This window comes from Polypterus senegalus, chromosome 11 (assembly GCF_016835505.1).
Source record: "Polypterus senegalus isolate Bchr_013 chromosome 11, ASM1683550v1, whole genome shotgun sequence".
Classification (NCBI taxonomy): Eukaryota; Metazoa; Chordata; class Cladistia; order Polypteriformes; family Polypteridae; genus Polypterus; species Polypterus senegalus.
This window is the reverse complement of record NC_053164.1, coordinates 96,475,868-96,497,033: the sequence shown is the minus strand read 5'-3', so window position 1 is coordinate 96,497,033 and position 21,166 is coordinate 96,475,868. Positions and strand designations below refer to the sequence as shown.

The window sequence follows — 21,166 nt, the reverse complement described above, 5'->3', positions numbered from 1 at the left end:
GCATCACTGCTATGGGCAGAGCAATCCAGAGATTTGGGTACATGCACGGGCTTCATCTTGGGCTTTTTTTTTTCTTTCGTTTCTCGGCGCTGGACTGTTGATGTCTCTTTCCAGGAGCAGGCATATTGTTCAATTATTATCATTTTTGGCCAAATAGGCAGCCGTAACAGAAGTTTCGCAGCGGAGAAGTAGTGTGTTAAAGAAATTATGAAAAAGAAAAGGGAACATTTTAAAAATAAAGTAACATGATTGTCAATATACAGTAATTGTTTTGTGAGTGTTGCTGTCATCAAGGATTTGATCGTCATTATTTCTTGCAATCAGGTTCGTATTTGGAGGATGTGTTTATTTAATGTTAGCTAAGACCCGGCACTTAAGCGTTTCTTGCTACAGCAATTTTAACTCTGTTACAAAGTGATCCAAAGTCTCATTTATACCTCGTGTCTTCTCAGTAAACTTGTATCTCGCGAATACCATCATTCGCCATAGGCATGACAAACGGCAGCAGGAGTGTGTCTATAAACTTAATATAAACTTACGGTTCACGCTGTGCTTTGTTTCCGCAGTAGCTGTACTTATGAATATGCTTGTATTTATGAATACGCTTGTATGCATCACTTGCTTCATAATGTTTTTCTGCCTTCTCAATTCTGAAATGGCGTTTTTTGTTCAGCGCTGTTTGGAGGTCTTCCTTGTTCTCTACGTACTTACATAGGAGGCGTGATGATGTCACACGAAACTCCGCCCCCCACGGCCATCCAGCTCAACTCCATTACATTATATGGAGAAAAATAGCTTCCAGTTATGACCATTACACGTAGAATTTCAAAATGAAACCTGCCCAACTTTTGTAAGTAAGCTGTAAGGAATGAGCCTGCCAAATTTCAGCCTTCTACCCACACGGGAACTTGGAGAATTAGTGATGAGTCAGTGAGTGAGTGAGTCAGTCAGTCAGTGAGGGCTTTGCCTTTTATTAGTATAGACTAGCAAAATACCAAGGCTTCACTGAGAAGTAGTGTGTTAAAGAAGCAATGAAAAAGAAAAGGAAACATTTTGAAAATAACGTAACATGATTGTCAATGTAATTGTTTTGTCACTGTTGTGAGTGATGAGTGTTGTTGCCATATATATATATATATATATATATATATATATATATATATATATTTACACACACACACATAAACATATATATATATACATATCTATACATATATATATATCTACATATATACACATACATATACACACACACATAAATACATACACACATACATATATACATACACACATACATATATACACACAAATACATATATATATACATACATACATACACACACACATATATAAACATATATATACATATACATTGTCACACACGTGTGCATGGGAAGCAGCTGAAGGGCTTAGGAAATACTGTTTATACATCTGCCCAGGGGGGGGCGGGGTGCACTGACGCTCTTTCTGAGTTCTCTGCAGGTCTTACCGGGAAATCCCACCAGGAGCCGCCATTTCCAGGAAGGACACATCACTTCGGTTCCGGCCCCAAGAATGAGGTCACTTCGGTTCCGGCCCCAAGGATGATGTCACTTCCAGTTCCGGCCCAGAGGGCGACATCATTTCCGCCCTCTGTGCTATAAAGCTCACTGCCTTTGCTTAGGCAGGCAGTTCTGTTTTGGACTCTGTTGTGTAACAACTGTTTAATTATGCCTCAAAGACTTTTGCAGCCGGAAACCGATTAAGCGGGTGGCTGCCCCAAACCTTTCGCCTCTGGTCTCCTCTTCTTACAGTGGCGTAGTCGGCAGGATGGTGTCCCCGATGAACCGGGACACGAACTTCATGGAACCAGGTGGGTGAGTACGGGGCCGAGTTTCAGGGCAGGGAGTGCGCGGAGGGTCAGGAAGGGCGCGTGCAGGCTCTGCTCCATGAGCATAACCGGGTTGACCACCCATCTCGTGGAGAAGGTAGAGGGGACCCACAGGCGTGGGCTGGCTTCTGGGGAACACACCGAGTGGCTCAGTATGCTCTCCTTGGCAGGAAAGCCGAGCTGCCCATCGGGACCAAGGTCCCTGTTAGCGATGGGTTGTCCCCAGGCTGGCAGGTGAAGAAATAATAAACTGGGAGTTTAACCCAAACAAAGGGCTGTCAGAGCAGGCTATGGCTCTCTGGCAACAGGTGGGTGAGTGGCTACGCCATTGAGTTGACCCCTACAAATAGTGCAGCAAGTGGCCTGTTTTTGCTGCTAAAAGCTACCCCAGGATTTTGCCCAGCCGCCTGGGGCTTAATTCCATTCTATGGACGAGCTGCTACAAACCTTGCAAACCCAGAGGCCGGCTGTGAAACCTGGGAGGCAGAACAGCCGCTCTGTGGACTACCGGGAGCTATGTCCTACTAAAGCAGTCCCTTCCACGCAATCCAGAGCCTGTTCGAAGTCGCCGGGCCGTCTGGCTTGACCTGTCGGGAACAAGGCGGACCGTAGGGGACAATGGCGGGGTTGTTTGTGTGCCCTTAGCAATCCCTGGCGGATAAACATACGGGGAGCTTCTTATTAATGGACATAAATAACAGCGCTGTTCGATTCCGGCAGTAGCGTGTCTGTCGTTGCTCGCCGTTTTATTCTACCGCAACAGTGGATTAAAAAGAAGACCAGTCTAAAATGTATACGGAGATATCCGCGCATACAATACCGCCCGGTGTTATGTATGTCTCGGAGGAACCCTTCGACAGCTTACCGTGGCGGTGCATCCGGATCCTCCGTTTCCCGTAATCCTCGGGCGAGACTGGTCTGATAGTAACGGCGTAGTTTAGAAAGCATTCCCCGAAAAACTTATGGCCTCGTTATAGATGACAACGATTCATCTCAAGTTGCTTCCACACCGTGTAATCAGCCGACAGGGAGTGGGGCGGTAGGCCAAGAGAGTGACGAAGACACTCCCGGACCGTCGCTGGCTACTACGTCATCCACTAGCGCCCGGCAGCGGGGGAATCTCCGCCCTTGAGGTCAGACCGACCCGCTCTCTGAGTTGCACTTTCAGTTTAGAGCGACGCGGCTTCTTTCAAGAGAGAACAGTGGAATGACGACTCTCTGAAACACATAAAGAATGCAGTGGTTCTCGTTAGCGCCAACGCCGCATTTGCCCATGCCACAGGGACCTCACTTTGTCGTTGATAATGATTTGTTGTATCGGGTCGCTGAACATGAGGGAAGGTCCGAAGTTGTTGCTAATCCAGCGGACCTACCGGCGCAGGTTTGCGAAGTTAGCACACTCCCACCTTCTTGGAGGCCATCTCGGCTCCGATAAAACATTAGAGCGAATTAAGCTCCGTTTTTCTGGCCGGGATTAATGAGGAGGTTCGCGCTTTTGCATTTCCTGTCCGGAATGTCAACTGCGGCAAATTCCTAGGAGGACCGTGCTCCTCTGATTCCCCTTCCCCTTATTGGCGTTCCTTTGATAGGATTGGGGTTGACATAGTAGGACCCTAGAACCCTCAGCCGAGGATATAAATATATACTCGTCCTCGTGGATTATGCTACCCGATTCCCTGAAGCCGTTCCGTTGCTCGGCTACCACAAAAATATTGCACGGGAACTAGTAGGAGTCTTTTCAGTAGGCATTCCTAGAGAAGTCCTGACGGACCAAGGAACGCCTTTTACCTCGGAAGCGTTCAAGGAGACTGCCAAGTTACTGAAAATAAAGCATTTAAAGACCTCGGTGTATCATCCTCAAACCGATGGCCTAGTGGAGAGATTTAATCAAACTCTCAAGCAAATGCTACGTAAGGTAGTCAGCAAGGATGGGAGGATTGGGACCAACTCCTCCCCTTGTCCTCTTTGCATATCGGGAAGTTCCTCAAGCCTCTACGGGTTCTCTCCATTTGAATTACTGTACGGAAGACAACCCCGGGTTTATTGGATATTTTAAAGAGGGCTGGGAAGGGGAGGCACAGCCCTCCACTAATATTTTGGAATATATCGCCCAATTGCGCGTAGATTTGATGCAATAAGACCGATTCTAAAAGTCATATAGAGGAGGCAATCAGCACAGGCCCGCCTTTATGACCGTGGCACGACTCTCCGGGAGTTCCAACCGGGGGATCGCGTCATGGTATTGGTACCAACTTCTCACTCTAAACTGCTCGCCATTGGCTAGGCCCCTCTGAAATTAAGGAAAGGAAGGGATTGGTTGACTATTTGGTGAAACAGCCCAATCGCCGACCAACTGAGCGAATATATCATGTAAACCTGCTGAAACCGTGGAAGGAGAGGGATCCCGATCCCTCCTCCGGACAGCCCTGCTCTCTCTTCGCTGAAGTAAGTTCCCTTAATTTCGCGAGCAGCTATCCCCAGGCAGAAACAAGAGCTCAAGCAGCTATCCGCTCTGTCCCAGAGGTGGTAAGTGAAAACCGGTCGGACCTCTCTGATTGCATGACATATTGACTGACCGGGGTGATCGTCCGTGGCGACCCTACAGACTCCGGAGGCAAAGAAAGTAGAAGTGGAACTGGAAATCAAGCGAATGCTGGCACTAGGAGTAATCGAGGAAAGTAGTAGTCCCTGGTCCAGTCCCATCGTCTTGATTGCTAAGCCTGACGGCAGTTGGAGGTTTTGCAATGACTTCCGTCGGCTTAACCAAGTTTCCCGATTTGATGCTTATCCCATGCCTCGCGTGGATGACCTCCTCGAGACTGGGACCAGCCAAATTCTTGACTACACTTGACATGACAAAGGGGTACTGGCAGGTTCCTTTAACGGAGTCCGCGAAGGAAAAAAACGCGTTTAGCACTCCTAGCGGACACTGGCAGTATCGTGTCCTTCCATTCGGGTTACACGGGCGACTGCGACTTTTCAGCGTCTGGTGGACAAAGTGCTCCGGCCCCATAACTCGTTCTGTGCTGCCTATCTGGATGGCGTGTCATCTATTCCAGCACCTGGAAGGAACACATACAGCAGGTCACAGCAGTATTACGGACACTGGGAGAGGCCGGGCTCCGAATCAACCCCAAGAAATGTTTCTTTGGATTGAGGGAAGCCAAATATTTGGGCTACCTAGTGGGCGGGTACTGTGAGGCCACAGTGTTCCAAGTTGCAAGCCATAATGGCCTGGCCCGTCCAAAACCAAGCGGCAAGTCCAATCCTTTCTCGGTTTGGCCGGGTACTACCGCCGGTTTGTGCCTCGCTTCTCCGAGAGAGCGGCGCCCTTGACCGATTTGACAAAGAAAAGAGCTCCTAATACGGTGGTATGGTCTGATAAAGCGGGGGCTGCATTCAGTGACTTAAAAAGGGCTCTGACTTCAGCACCTATCTTGATCTCCCCTAACTTCTCTCTCCTTTTATCCTCCAGGCGGACGCCGGACACAGGCTTGGGTGCCGTGTTGAGCCAAAGCGTCGGACGGTGTTGAACACCCCGTTATGTACCTGAGCCGGAAACTGTTGGACAGGGAGACCAGGTGCGGCGGTGGAGAAAGAGGCTCTGGCGATCAAATGGGCGGTAACTCAGCTGCGGTACTACCTCTTGGGTCGCGTGTTCACTCTGGTGACGGATCATGCACCTCTGAAGTGGATGGCCCTTCACAGGGAGTCAATCCACGGGTCACGAGGTGGTTTCTTGACCTGCAGCAGTACAAGTATACGCCGCTCATCGACAGGGGTCTCTTCATGCCAACGCCGATGCCCTCTCCCGGGCCCACGACCTCTCGGTGCAGGTCGCCCGACCCGGGGGTCTGGGCTGAGGGGAGTCTTGTCCACTGCGTGTGCATGGGAAGCAGCTGAAGGGCTTAGGAAATACTGTTTATACATCTGCCCAGGGGGGGGCGGGGTGCACTGACGCTCTTTCTGAGTTCTCTGCAGGTCTTCCCCGGAAATCCCCACCAGGAGCCGCCATTTCCAGGAAGGACACATCACTTCCGGTTCCGGCCCCAAGAATGAGGTCACTTCGGTTCCGGCCCCAAGGATGATGTCACTTCCAGTTCCGCCCAGAGGGCGACATCATTTCCGCCCTCTGTGCTATAAAGCTCACTGCCTTTGCTTAGGCAGGCAGTTCTGTTTTGGACTCTGTTGTGTAACAACTGTTTAATTATGCCTCAAAGACTTTTGCAGCCGGGAAACCGAATTAAATGGGTGGCTGCCCCAAACCTTTCTACGTCTCTGGTCTCCTCTTCTTACAACATACATATCTACATATATACACACACAGCTATTTCGTATCAGTGCAATACGCTGCTTGTTAAAACAGATGACTCCCGCTCTTACGTGCAAGTCTGCGTGGATATTATGAACTATCGTATTTGTTCAAGTTCTATTTAAATTTTAAATAGAAGGAATTTTTATTTAGTCGACAGAAATATCTTTGGTAGGAATGGTAAAACAGACAGGAATATTATTCGTGAATAAATCAACTCAAACCTTAAACAACTTATAATATTTTGCTCTCCATAAAAATATATCCTGTCTAAATTATACAAGTTAGAAATAAAGTAAACGTTAAAAGAACAAACATTCACATTTCTTTACTCTTATGTAATTTTATATAAAAAATAAACTTAGATTTTAAATATCCCAAAAGATTTTGCTCTCCATAAAAATATATCCTGTCAAAATTATACAAATTCAAATATGAACATGCTGCATAACAAAACCTGGAAATATAAATAAAATGTGTTCCTTTCAGCAATAACAAATCAAATCATTCAGTTGTCTTTGCTCATATGTCATTTTAGAGCTGGACGCCTGGCATCTTTTTTTGGCCACAGGTTCGTTTCTGTTTGCTGTGAGGTTCTGTGTTGTGGAGATTCTCAGGATGGATTGCAGGTGCTCATCAGTGAGGCGACTCCTGTGTGCTGTTTTGTTAGTCTTTATCACTGAGAAGAGCTTCTCACACAGATATGTGCTACCAAACATGCACAAGGTTCGAGCCGCATGTAGACGGACTTTTTGTTCTTCAAAGTCACCAAAGCGGCGTGCAAACTCAGTGCGCAGTGCGCTCAGTTTATCAGCAAAGTGCGATTTGGGAACACCGTAGTGACGACTTGGTTTAACATTACTTGGCAACAGGGAAAGTGGGGCAAGGTGAACTGGTGCATTTGTGTCTCCCATAAAAGCAGCTTCACTTGAAATCACTTTGTGATTGTGCACGGGTTAAAACGTCCGCTGAAGTGTCAGATTCTTATTTAATAATGCTGTTTTCTGTATCTTCTGCATTGCATTCAGGTTACCCTGATGTTTTGTCTCGTAGTGCCGTCTTAGATTAAATTCTGTAATTACAGCCACATTAGCTCCACAAATGAGACACACGGGTTCAGTAAACATATACTCAGCCTCCCATCGGTTTTAAAGGCTCTATTTTCAGAATCAACTTTTCTCTTCAGCATCGTGTGAGCTAGCTTCGCAATAACTTGCAGCAACATAAGGTAGACTTGATTAATGCAGAAAGTGTTCGGCAAGACAGCTGAAGCGCTGCATTATGGGATCTGTAGTTTATTGTGTTACCAGCGCTTCATATACCCGGCTTTAATAACAATAATACAGTATATAAAATGATCTCGGGCGGATATAATTACGCCGGGCCGGATGTGGCCCGCTGCCCTTGAGTTTGACACATATGGACTAAATAGAACTTGAAAAGATATATTTTTTCAAATGTGATCGCAAATTCAGATAGAGTTGACGCCAAGACTACAGCCTGCATGCCTCAATGAGTCATCCTCCCTCACTCTTACTTTTTACCGTTCATCTAATGAATACACTGAGTATGGCTTTACCAAAACAATCATTGATGGCGAATAAAGTATCCATTATTCGAGTATGTAGATCGGGACTTATATATATATATACCCGCATATCGCAGCGGAGAAGTAGTGTGTTAAAAAAGCTAGAAAAAGAAAAGGGAACATTTTAAAAATAACGTAACATGACTGTCAATATACAGTATTTGTTTTGTGAGTGTTACTGAGTGTTGCTGTCATCAAGGATTTGATTATCATTATTTCTTTCAATCAGGTTCGTATTTGTAGGATGTGTTGTGTTCAAGTTACATTCCGTGTTTGTCAATCGTTGTAAAGATGACAGGTTTCATTCATCGATTCGTTTCTTACTGCATCAATAAACAGCTCGTCTTCTTCTTTATCTGAGACCTGACACACTGCATGCACGGGTTTTTTTTACACTGTCTTCCTTTAGCGGGACATTGACTTTTTCCAACGTGTGCTTTGTTTCCGCAGTAGTTGGATTTATGAATATGCTTATATGTATCAGACGCTTCATATTTTTTGCTGCCTTTTCAATTGTGTAATTCGGTTTTTGTTCAGCTCTTTGGAACTGTTGCTTTTATCTGTGCACTCGCGCCAGTTCACATGAGCCGCTCGGTGTACATGCATCGAAGGTTCCCAGCTGTGCTGGTGCCATCTCGTGCTATGTCCGTGGCTGTATCTAATGTTACCTTAGTCCTGGCACTTAAAACTTTCTCTCGCAGTTTCGCTGAGTTTGTGTCAAACACCACCCTGACCATCTCATCTTCCTCTCCATAAGCACAGTCCTTCACCCGTGAATATTTAGTGGCAGTTTGCTATTGGATTGCCGCTGACGGACGGCCTTATATGAGCAGGCACTAAATTACAAACGCCAGCGGCAGCCTGTCTATGAACTTAATTTAAAGTGTAGGTTTACATCGTGCTTTGTTTCCGAAGTAGCATCATGAATATGGTTGTATATGTCACTCGCTCGCTTCTTATTGTTTCGCTGCCTTCTCAATTATATAATGCATGTTTTCTTCAGCGCTTTTTTGAGGTCTTCCTGGTTTTATGTACTGCGTGATTACGTGGAGGCGTGATGATGTCACACGAAACTCCGCCCCACGGCGTTGAAGCTCATCTCCATTACAGTAAATGGAGAAAAACTGCTTCCAGTTATGACCATTACGCGTAGAATTTCGATATAAAACCTGCTCAACTTTTGTAAGGAAGCTGTAAGGAATGAACCTGCCAAATTTCAGCCTTCCACCCACACGGGAAGTTGGAGAATTAGTGATGAGTCAGTGAGTGAGTGAGTGAGTGAGTGAGTGAGTGAGTGAGTGAGTGAGTGAGGGCTTTGCCTTTTATTAGTATAGATTAACTATTTTTGTGCTTAAAAAATTTTAAAGAAAATATATTTACATACATTTCGTACAGTCTGGAACAGATTAATTGTATTTACATACAATCCTGTGGGGGAAATGACTTCGGGGCACGACCAAATTGGGTTACGACCAGAGTTTTACAACGAATTATGGTCGTGACTCAAGGTTCCACTGTAGTGGCTTGGACAATGACTGACTGTTACTGACAGTGAATACTCAGTGTATTTGATACTTATGAAATTATTTTTAATGTATGTAGAAATCTGATGATGGTGATCCCTAATTCCAAATGAAGATGAAGAATACAGTTAGATACTCAGCATCAGGACTTTCTCATTATTTCCACAATTTATGATTAAATCACAAAATGTCACTCTGCACAAAGCCTTAATTCCCATTTGTATGCTGATGGCACTTACATGTTTTGAAAAACAGAACCAAATTATTTACACAACTGAAGAACTTTTTTAGCAATGCTAAACAATGGATTATGTAAAATGATCTCTTTCTAAATATAATAAAATCAGAAGTTCTTTAAGTGTCTACTAATTCTACTAATTAAAAGACTACGGATATCTCTTAAAAGGAATTCAAATTTTTTTATATTTGTTCTCACGTGGTTTGCAGAGATAAATTAAAAAAAAAATCAATCTGATGTTTTCAAGGTGAACAGAGACATGTTTCTGATAGAGAGAGAGAGTTTATTGATACCAATGCTATACAACGTCACAAAGGGCTATAAAAAAAAATCTCATATTATTCTTGTCACGTAGTCCACATGTCAAGTTATCCAGTTATATGCACACAACATGAGAAAAACTGAAATGAAGACCTCCCTCTTCCCCATTCTCTGGTCAAGTGGTATCCTGTATTCAATTGAAAGCTCAATCTTGTTTGAACATATTTCCTGTTCGTTCACTACTCTGTGATGTTCCCAAAAGTGCAATTTAACAGTACTTTAACAAAAATTCTTGTATCCAAAATAATTTCACTACAATTTGAGTTTTATGAGGACAACAACTAAATATTAATGCTGCACAATGCAGATTGCACAACATACTTACTTAATGTTTATATGAAAATGTCGATTGCATTTTTAAATATAAATAAAAGCCTGTTAGCATTCCATTTAAGTTAAAATTTGTGTTACAATAAATGATCGTTATTTTTCATAAGTTTTGTTGGTTTTGTGGTAGTACTAAGTTTCTAAGTGCATAGGCTTTTCAGCTTTCTTTTGGTATTGGTGATTTGAAACCAAACCATACATCATAGATATCTGGGAGAAATAGATAGATAGATAGATAGATAGATAGATAGATAGATAGATAGATAGATAGATAGATAGATAGATAGATAGATAGATAGATAGATAGATAGATAGATAGATACTTTATTAATCCCAAGGGGAAATTCACAAATGTATATGATATGATATGATATATAATATGATAATAAAGTACTTTTAGTGCCATATGGTCTAATGAGGATTAATTTTGTGTAAAAAGTATTAATTTAACAATTTATCTATAAAATATAACCCTCATCTTTTATCTAACCAAGTACAGTATACAACTTATAATTCCACATTTTCAAAGAACTTTCATGATGCAAATGTAACATGCTCCGTCTGATGACCTTTACCTACTGCTAATGTTAGAAAAGGTAGGCAATTTAAAAAGCAGTTACCAAAGAATGAGTGGCTTGGGGAGTACATGGATTAGAAAGAATTTAACATGCTACTTCAATTATGAGGAATTTTGAAAGCACTCATAAATGAACAATCGACTTTAAAATAGAGATTACTAGGTTCTTATCTCTATGATACTTTCAGAGAAACTTCCTCCCACTTTTCTAGCCCACTTATTACTATCCAACCATCCATCCATCCTCTTCCGCTTATCTGAGGGCGGGTCGCGAGGGCAGCAGCTTTAGTAGAGATGCCCAGACTTCCCTCTCCCCAGCCACTTCTTCTAGCTCTTCCGGGGGAATCCCGAGGCGTTCCCAGATCAGCTGGGAGACATAGTCGCTCCAGCGTGTCCTGGGTCTTAACCAGGGCCTCCTCCCGGTTGGATGTGCCCGGAACACCTCGCCAGGGAGGCATCCTGATCAGATGTCCGAGCCACCTCATCTAACTCATACAGCGGCTCTACTCTGAGCCCCTCCTGGATGACTGAGCTTCTGCGGAGGAAACTCATTTCAGCCACTTGTATGCACGATCTCATTCTTTCAGTCTCTACCCATGGCTCATGACCATAGGTGAGGGTAGGAATGTAGATCGACTGGTAAATTAAGAGCTTTGCCTTACGGTTCAGCTCCTTTTTTACCAAAACAGACCGATGCAGAGCCCGCATCACTGCAGACGCCACACTGATCCACCTGTCGATCTCAAGCTCCATTCTTCCCTCACTCATGAACAAGACCCCGAGATACTTGAACTCCTCCACTTGGGGCAGGATCTCGCTCTCAACCATGAGAGGGCACTCCACCCTTTTCCGGCTGAGGACCGTAATACTATGTTATTATTAAACCCGAATGTGAAGAAAAGGAACATGCAAGATGTGCCACACACTTTGCCACTTGTTTCTGTTGGAAAAATGGAAAATTCCCTCGGAATTTTTACAGTATAAAAACTTTCATGGTTAGCTTAAAAAAAAATGTAACATATTTGCAGGAAAACTATAGTGGATTAATTTTGTCACTCACAGCTTAGTGTTCTTCTGCCATGTAATCTTTATGGAAGCATGCTAAGTACTGGTATTATAATATTTCCTCACAAATACATAGTATGCATAAGTAAAAGAGCTGTCAGTTTCCAAACTACATTAAACACTGAATTAGCACAGAGTATCTTTCTACTTCTGGTACATTCATATTTTCATCATTGGTACATTATACTTCCATTTTTTTCTTATTTATCTGTTTCTTGTATGAATAAAGTGTTTCCTGTATTTTTTTAACTGATTCAGGCCACCATTTATGCAGCATTTCATTAAAGGAAGTAGTTGTACGTAAACAAAATATATCATCTGTACATGGAGACTAATTAAAATGTTTTTTTCTGATTCAGCTTAGCTGCAGAAATATAAGTCCATTCAAGTTTTTGCTAGAGAATCTATTTTTCCAAAATACAAAGGTAAAAATTGTCTTTTTGAAAATTTTACTTCTGGCTCGCAGCCTAAAAAATCATTACAGTGGAAAACAGAATTTGTTTAATCTAAATGTGAATAGTCCATAATCATACACAAACATTTAGTATAATGTCAGTACTCCTAATCTGCAGTAGCTGCTTAGGCATCTCACTAACAATAACTATCATTCTAACTTTCATTTTCCCATTTTCAAAAAAAAAAAATACTACACAGCTAGCCCCAGATGTCAAGAGGGCTAAGTGACTCAGAATGAAGTTTAATAACTGTGATATAGAAACAACAGATCACATTTTTTCTAGGCTGTATATTTTAAATTTACAATTTTAGTGAAATACAAACAATTGAAAGATTTTTCTGTGTTTACCAACCTACAATAAATAACATGTTTTTCTGGATATAGCTTATCTGCCTTGCGCATTCCTTTCTGTCTTAAAAAAATTGCAATGGATTGTACTCTATAGAGGTCCAATTTTCTGCCTTGTCCAAAAATGCAGGGATTGGCTCTAACCCTGACAAACATGAATTAAACTAAGCACGTTAGAGAAGGTTATGTTATTTGTTCAAAGTAGAAAACTTGATTTTGGTGATCCTGCAATGACATCAGCCTTCTACGAATATTTGCATGCAACACGTAAAATCAGACTTTTCTGATTAAGCATTAAAGCTATCTCCCTTCACCTTCCAAGCTTTCATTCTTTTTAAACCTATAGATTTCCCAAGTCCTAGTAATACTAATTTATTCTCTACAATTTTAAAGTGACTCATTCTTCATGTCAGTGGTTCAATTCACATGTTTCATAATGCTGTTTATTTCTGAACATTAAATTAGATTTAAGATAGCATATTCAAGCCTCATTTGAATTAAACAAGTACCGTAATTTTATTCAGCATCAGCTGTAGCATTCTATCATGAAGCTGACATCCATTATATCAATTTAAAATCATTTATTGAAGCATGTTACACTTGCTTGGAGGTGTTTTTCTCATTCCACTAAGAAAAAAAGAACTAAAAACACACATTTTTGCCAATGCTAACAAAAATCACACGGTCACATTTAAATGTTAAAAAAATAACTTTTACAAGATTGGGATTGGCTATATCTGAAAATATGTACATCGCCTCCTGTAGTTATATTCTCCAATCTGACTAATTGTACTGATATGGATTTCACTATATGGTTGGCTCATATTGTTAACCTACTTCATTGTACTATCAGATCAACCATATATATGCAGAGTTTTCAACATTCTGTTTTCTTGAGATAAGTAAAATATAATATTTTTCAACACATGACTTGTTAATCTGTGATGGGCCCCATATCCAATAAGTATTAATTACTGACCAATTGAATAATTATCTCACTTCTTATTATACCAATATGTTGAAAAATATTATCCTAAAATGAAACTCTTTGTAGTAAGCCAAGCAATTACATTTTTCTATGATGGATGGTACTCCAGCATTGGTTCCAAAGTTGTACACAATACTGAAATGGTAGACACCACCTTCCCGGAATCCAGCTCAATTATTTAAATGAATATTATTTTTCATACTGAAAATACACAGTGGCTGTACTTAATCATGTACCTTTTACTGATTAACCAGAACATAACTTTCAAAATTCAGGTTGCAAGTTAAATACCTGAACACATTAGCTAGCAAAAATGTCTTAACAGGCAATTATGAAATGTCAAAATGTTTTAAGAAGAGAATAGATGAAAGAAATTTAATTTAAATGATGAATAGACTGAAACATATCTCCACTCTATCTATTTAGAAATTACAACCAGTCTGTCTAATCTGTGTTAAAACTGTAGCTATCATAAAAGAGTTCAAAGTGAGATGCTACTATATTCAGAACCGTGGCCCTTTCTTATCCGCCAGATTGAGGCCTAGCACAAGAAAGAAAGAAAGGCCTTAAAAGAAAGCTATAATCGTAGCAGAAACAATACTCATCTAGTCACTGATACAAAAAGTTATGAGCAGTAAGCGTTTTAATCCAAACTAATTCTGGCTGATCATATATACCTATCTATTAATGATTTGATAGACAACTGAGGCATTGCACAACTGTACTGTCAAATATTTTGATGGAGTAAAATTCAAGTGTAACACTGAGCATTTAAGGTATCATCTAAACACCTGATCATTTTACTATAAACAAGCTTTCCAGCCATAGTTTTGGAAAAGTACCACTCACACTGCTTCTAGGGGCTGACATCAGGGATAAATGTCATTTGTGGCATAAGCAGGAATTTCACCCCAATATTAAAACAAATAGTGCGGATTGTATTGGCTATGTGGATTTCTGCATAGTGTTTATAAAATATGATATGATCATCATGGACTGCATAAAGTATAAAGATGACTGTGCACACAAAGTGAATATAAGGACTGATACAGCAGCACTGTGGGTTGGGCTGGGCTCGAACTCATCATGTTGTTTCTTGTGCGTATTTAGCATGCAGTACTGCACATGGGAATTTCAAATGCTCTTTTTTTTTTTTTTTAAATAATTTCAATCCACAGTGGGTCAAAAATGCAGAAGCCAAACCAGCAGATAAGACAGGCCAACTGTAATGTGTTTTTTGACATCAAAGGACTTTTAATTGTCGAAGTGTTTGTTTAATTTGCATAGTCTAAATTAAGTAAAAATATAAAACACAAAGCAATCGACTAATATAAAATACTTACTGTATGCCATCACTGGTCTATTCAATTATTTAGAGAAATTAATTCAGCAGAGGCCACCTGTCTCTAATCATTTTTTTAGAGAAATTATTTCAGCAGAGGCCACCTGTCTGAAGTCAAGAGGATTCAGTGGACGGTAGTATAAATGCACAATATCTGGAAGGTCCAGCTTGTTGCAAATCTGTATTGTTTACTAATGTACATAAAAAGACAAAAGAAAGCTTCAGGCAACACCGTATAAAGGTGACTGAAAAGCTCAAATCAGGAGATGGATAGAAGGAAATATCAAAGTCTTGGAGTATCTCTTGGAGTCCAGTTACTTTAAATCAATCAATAAGAATGGAAAGAGTGTGGCACAGCTTTAAATATGTCCAGAGCAGGCTGTCCACAAAAACTGAGTGATCATGCAAGAAGACAACTAGTGTGGGAGGCCAGCTAGAGATCTCTGAGAACTCTGAAGTAGTTACAAGCCACACTGGCTAAGACTGAAGAGACTGTTTAGATAACATTTGTTACCCTAGTACTTCACCAGTCTCAGCTTTATAGAAGAGAGGCAAAGAGAAAGCCACTGCTAAAACAAAATAACAAAATGCATATAACATCTCAGCTACAGTCTGCAAGAAGAAACTTGGGAGACCCTGGGGTCAACTGGAAGATGGTTCTATTTTCTAATGAGGCTAAAATTGAGTTATTTTGTTATCAGACCAAATGTTATGCTAGGCATAAATTAAACAATGGACATTATCAAGAAACATGCCCACTGTCAAACATGGTACTGACAGCATTCTGTTGTGAGGCTGTAGAAGGCTTCTGATGTTAGAGGTTAAAATGACAGCAAGAAAAATACAAGAAAAACCTGAAGGAAACCTGCACTATGGGAGAAGATTTGATTTCTGACAAAACAATAACCTCAAGCATAAAGCCAAAGCTACGCAGGAATGATTTAAAAAAACAATCTTAATGTCCTGAATTGAAGTCCAGATCTCAGTCCAATTGAGAATTTGTGCTAGACTTCAAAAAAGACAGTTCAGTCATGAACTGTAAGTCCGCTGTGTCAACAAAAATCCATAAATGAAAAATTCTGGTTGGAAGCCAGAAAAACATTCAGTATGAAACATTTGCAATAACAAAGGAAATCAGAAGCAGGCAAATACTTTTTACACATCACTGTGTATTTAAGGCTCACGTGAATTTTAGATTCTTCATGTGCACAAACTGAAGTAAAACAAAGAGAAAACAGACAAACACACAGTTCGTTCTATTTGTTTCTTTACTTGTTTTCACTATATTCATGTTAAACTTTAAATAAAAATTTACCACAAACGCTGTCAGCTCTATTGCCAAAGGTATTAGAAGTACTACTACAGTTCACCAATACAAGATGTTCAATTTTAAAACAAACAAGATATCAAAAAGATTCACGAGAGAATCAATAAATATCTTCTGTAATAATAGTATAGGTGGAAAATGAAAAACTAAAATCATCAATAATAAAAAAACTCCTTTCCCTGTGAGCAGTGAGTAGTAATACGAAAAAATGATAAATGCACAATGACAAGCAAAAGGACAGTGACCACTTTACACAGCATTTTCAAACCTACATTACCTAATTCAGGGTCATAGGTCCAGAGCCTATCCTGACATCACTGGACACAAGGCAGGAAACAGCCTTGGACAGGACAGTTTTGCATTCAAAATTACAGGATACATAATTTGCCAAAAAAAAAATCTTTCAAGAGTGGAGTGAATAATGACGAATGCTGGTTATACACAACTCCCCCTGTAGCTGTTCCAGCTGACTGGATTGGACTCTCATCTCACATTAAAAAGAGCTTTGTGCATTACACTAGTACGGAAAGGAAATCATCAAGAAAAGGAAGAAAACAACCAAATGGAGGGTACAGCATATTTGAGACACACATGCTACAAAGGGGCAGCATGGCAGAAAACATTGTTAGCATCTGCTTAATAACATACACTTAATATTGTATATTGTAGGTATTAAACCACACTTTCAAAAAAGTAACATCTAATTTTGAGGAAACATTAAAAGAAAATATTGAACATTTAGAGAATTTAAGTGCTCACAAACCAGGAACGATGATTCACTGTCATACTGGAAGATAAATAATCACTGCTAATTATTTCATAATTCTGCTAAATAAAATAATAAAAAGTGAATGGGGCCTCAGCCACCGTATTTGCATTGTCTGTCTCAAATACCAGTACAATAACAATACATGTGGCTGTGGAATAATGCTACCCCTTAAAATCAATCTAGCTGTGTTGGTTTCTTGAAATCCTAAATGGGGTCTATTATCTAATTTTACAGCATCAGTAGCCTTTTAAGTTGGACAGAATATTGAGGATACTGAATTTAAAAGAAAAAATGCACACAGTTCCTTGTATTTGTGGAGTGGTGGCTCTGAGGCTAAGGATCCACGCTGGTATCCGGAAGGTTGTCAGTTCAAATCCCAGTTACTGCCGAAAGAGATCCTACTCTGCTGGCCCTTTGAGCAAGGCCCCTTAACCTACAATTGCTCCTTTGGCACTGTACAATGGCTGACCCCACGTGGTATGTGAATACTGACAAATTCCTAATACAGTATAAGAAATTGTATAAGGTGGAATAAAAAACAAAAAGAACTTGCAAGTACTCCCTTCCTGGACTGTATCCATGTCCAATACTCAGGATACACTAAGCCTGTTGCAGTTCTTCGATTGAAAATGCAGGTTCATAAAAGTTACATGTGAATTCACTTATTCAAACATTTAAAACAGTCCAATTTATAACTTTCCACCATAAACAAGAAAGACGTTCTAACCCAGAGGGTTCAACATTGTATACTGGTATATTTATAGCAAATGAGCACCATATTCATACTTACTACTGTATATTTCCAGATGTTTCAATGACAAAAACATGAACAACATTAATGAAACTTTTCTGAGCCACTTCAGCAATGGAACAACTACACTTTAAATAGTAATGTTTCTATTTGATGTAATAAATCAACACTTCTCTTTTTATGTAAGGTTGTATGTAACATAACCTACTAAAACAACTCACACAAAGCAACTCACAAGACATTAGTGTTTTAAATGCTTAAAAAAACACCCTAAGTACAGTATGATAAAAGTGAAGTACAACTGCCAAGTTTACACATGGGAGAAATAAAATAAATCGCACTATGTTCACATAATACAAGCGTGATTGGCAGAAGGTATAATAAACAGAACCTATAACATTACTCAATTGCTGTAAAAGTAAGACACCAATCATTGTGTGTCAAAAAAACGAAAACAAAAACCCCACAGCTGCCACTGATCTCATGACTAAACTGACCTGTTGCGAGCGTGTAAAGGTAGGTACGTACATCCTTGGACAGACTGGCACCGTAGCCAACATTGACTTTTTCCTTACACCCAATGCTGCCCCAAAAATAGGATTAAGTTAGGTCTTTAAATTTATGGATGGAAATGTCTAAAGGTGTTGGTTTAGCTAAAATGTTACCAAGCAGGATAGTATGCAGATAGTAATTTCTCAGCTAAAGTACGTAATGTAGATTATTTAGATTTCAAGAAAAAAATAAAGACTAATGGTTAATTGATTCATATCACTAACCCGGCTGACTCCAATACTACAGAATGGGGTGAGTCGGAAACCACAATGAACGAGAAGGGAATGAGCCTTGGACGGGACGAAAACTTATCACTGGGTGCACTCACACCGAGCACATCATCACAGCACAATTGTTTTTGTATCACACTCAACAGTAGCCGCTTTAACTGAAAATGTGCCTGCAACCTCCTCCGAACTCTAGAAAATGACAAAAACGGGAAGTTGAAGTGAAGCGGAGAACCGCAAGCGAGCAGTCCTGGCGATTCCTGGTTATACAAAATGTTGTACCAACAGCAGAAATCGAACGCACTTCAACTGATGGCCTTCCAATTCCTTTGCATGAGGCATTTAGAAAGGTTGCAGGGGGGCATTAAAGGCAAGTGACAAAAGCTTTTCCTCCCGTTTCCTGGCACCGGAGTCCGGTAAATTAACCCTCTTGGGACTCAACACGTCACCGCAGGAGGCATCCGCTGACAAGTCCCTTAATTCCGGCTGTCACCGGGCGCTCGCTCGCTCCCCGCGTAGCTACCAGCCTATCACGCTACAAACGTCACCGCTAAAAAGCCAATGGTGGCTTTAAAGTTTAAAACCTTCCGTTAAGCACACTGGCTTCCGAGGCTCCCCCTCACGGTAATAAACGTAAGTAAGCAACTGTTTACCAACACTTCACTCAATTCAAGTTTAACCCTGCAACCGCCTGAAAGGAAAAAAAACAACACACACAGGAAAACACATCGCATCATGCCTTACAAAAAATACGAACAACGAATATATCATAACATTTTTTAAAAGTTCTAAGCAGGCCATCACCTTAAAGACGTCCCCGTACGTGCCGCTCCCCGCCCTGCTGATGAGTTCGTACTCGTCCAGTGGGTTCAAGGCGGACACCTCGATTAAATCCATCGTGAAAGCTCCTCTGAAGCTCGCTCCGCTTGTGTTCTCTCACTTCACGTCCTTCGCATGTTCTCGCACCCTGACACACACCTTTCAGTTTCGTGTGAGCCGTTTGTCTTCTCTGCTCTCCTCCAATCGGGTACGTGCCGCGAGATAAATGCCACAGTCTCCGAAACGACGGAGCCCTGCACGCGCGGAGTTGCGGATCTTCCAGGTCGATGCGGTTGGCAAACGTCTTCGCAAGGATGCCACCCTGAGGCAGCACATATTTGTGCAATTCCCCCCGCCCATAAACTAGAAAAGCTGTTGCAAAAGTCGGAAACAGGCGTTATGGTAGATGTTTTTTCATCGTGTTGTTTAGACGCGGCCTGTACGAATGATGCAAGCTATTATCAGTGAATGACAGGCGATACAGTAGAGAAATTAACGACTGATGCAGCCTTTGTATTGATGCAACTCATAGAGAAACATCGCTAAAAACAGAAAGGTTTTTCATATGGAGTTCAATGATTTGGAGAAGGCTTATGATAACGGTAAGGAGGAGTATCCATGTAGTATGTGAGTCCACTACAGGAGTGAGGACTCAGTAACATTCCAGGCCCCCAGCCAATCGGGTTCTTCAAGTCCTTACCTCTTTGGTTGGGTTATGGATGGGCAGAATTGTGGGATTCATGACGAATCCTCCTGGTGCTTGTTTTTTTGCTGATGAGAAATGGTAGTGTAGCACCAGAAAGGAGGGAATGAAGAAACAGTTGGAAGAATGAAGCGCTTTGGAAAATAGAAGATAAATAGGAAGAAGACACAATATTTGAGGATTAATGATGGTCAGGATTCAGAAGTTAGCTTGCTCTGACAGCTATTAAAAGAATGGATATGTTTAAATATCACTGGTAGCCCGAGATAAGCAGAGTTAAATGCAGCGGCAACCCCAAAGAGTGTAGTGTAGATGGAACAATTGGAAGAAGGTATCAGGAGTATTGTGTGATTGAAAAATTAAGGCAAAGGCTAGAGGGAAGGTTTTTAAGACAGTGGTAATACCAGTAGTGATGTATGGAGCTAAGACATTAGCAGTAAAAAGGGCAGAAATGTTGAGATCTATGTGTGGAGTTATAAAAAAGGACACATAATGTCGTGGAAAAAACATCCCCCATCTTCAAAGAAGGCAGTCACAGAACCTAGATGAGACTGCGGAACACTTTTTATTTGCACAGAGCCATGTATAAGTGTGTCAATCAATGTGTCAATCAATTAAACAATTTGTAGTACTTGTCTATTACCATTTCCTCATCTAATACATTACGTCATCACCTTATCCAATCAACTAATGTCATTAGTAATTTCTGACTCATGTCAATTCTCCCGTTATTCTGAATGCCACTTCTTTAGGAGGGGTGTTTGTGGATCGTTCTATTGATCTTATTGCCCTTTATTGAAGGGGTGTTTTGGCTTTCCCATTAGTTTATTCTCGCTTTCTAGAGGGGTGTCCATTGCTCATTTACCTCATTCTAACCTTGGAAAATCTCATTGAAGGCTTCTCTAAGACTAGGCAGAGACCTCACATGCTTAAGCTTTAAGCTACATTTGGTTAACCCTTACATTACATTCAATCTTTTTTCTTATGTTTAATAGTTTATTCTGTTATAGCGTCATATACAGGAATGTATATACTTGTATTAGGTTATTAGATGGCTTCAAA

General features: G+C 40.9%; 1 protein-coding gene across 1 annotated transcript in view; it reads right to left on the bottom strand.

Moving 5' to 3' along the window:
* The window catches only part of map4k2 (mitogen-activated protein kinase kinase kinase kinase 2), a 207,397-nt gene extending 187,589 nt beyond the window's left edge, over positions 1–19,808 (bottom strand). The window contains exon 1 of the mRNA XM_039769324.1: positions 19,387–19,808. Coding sequence (XP_039625258.1) covers positions 19,387–19,479 — 93 coding nt within the window. The 5' untranslated portion in view covers positions 19,480–19,808. The remainder of the gene's footprint in view (positions 1–19,386) is intronic.
* Positions 19,809–21,166: the final 1,358 nt, after the last annotated feature.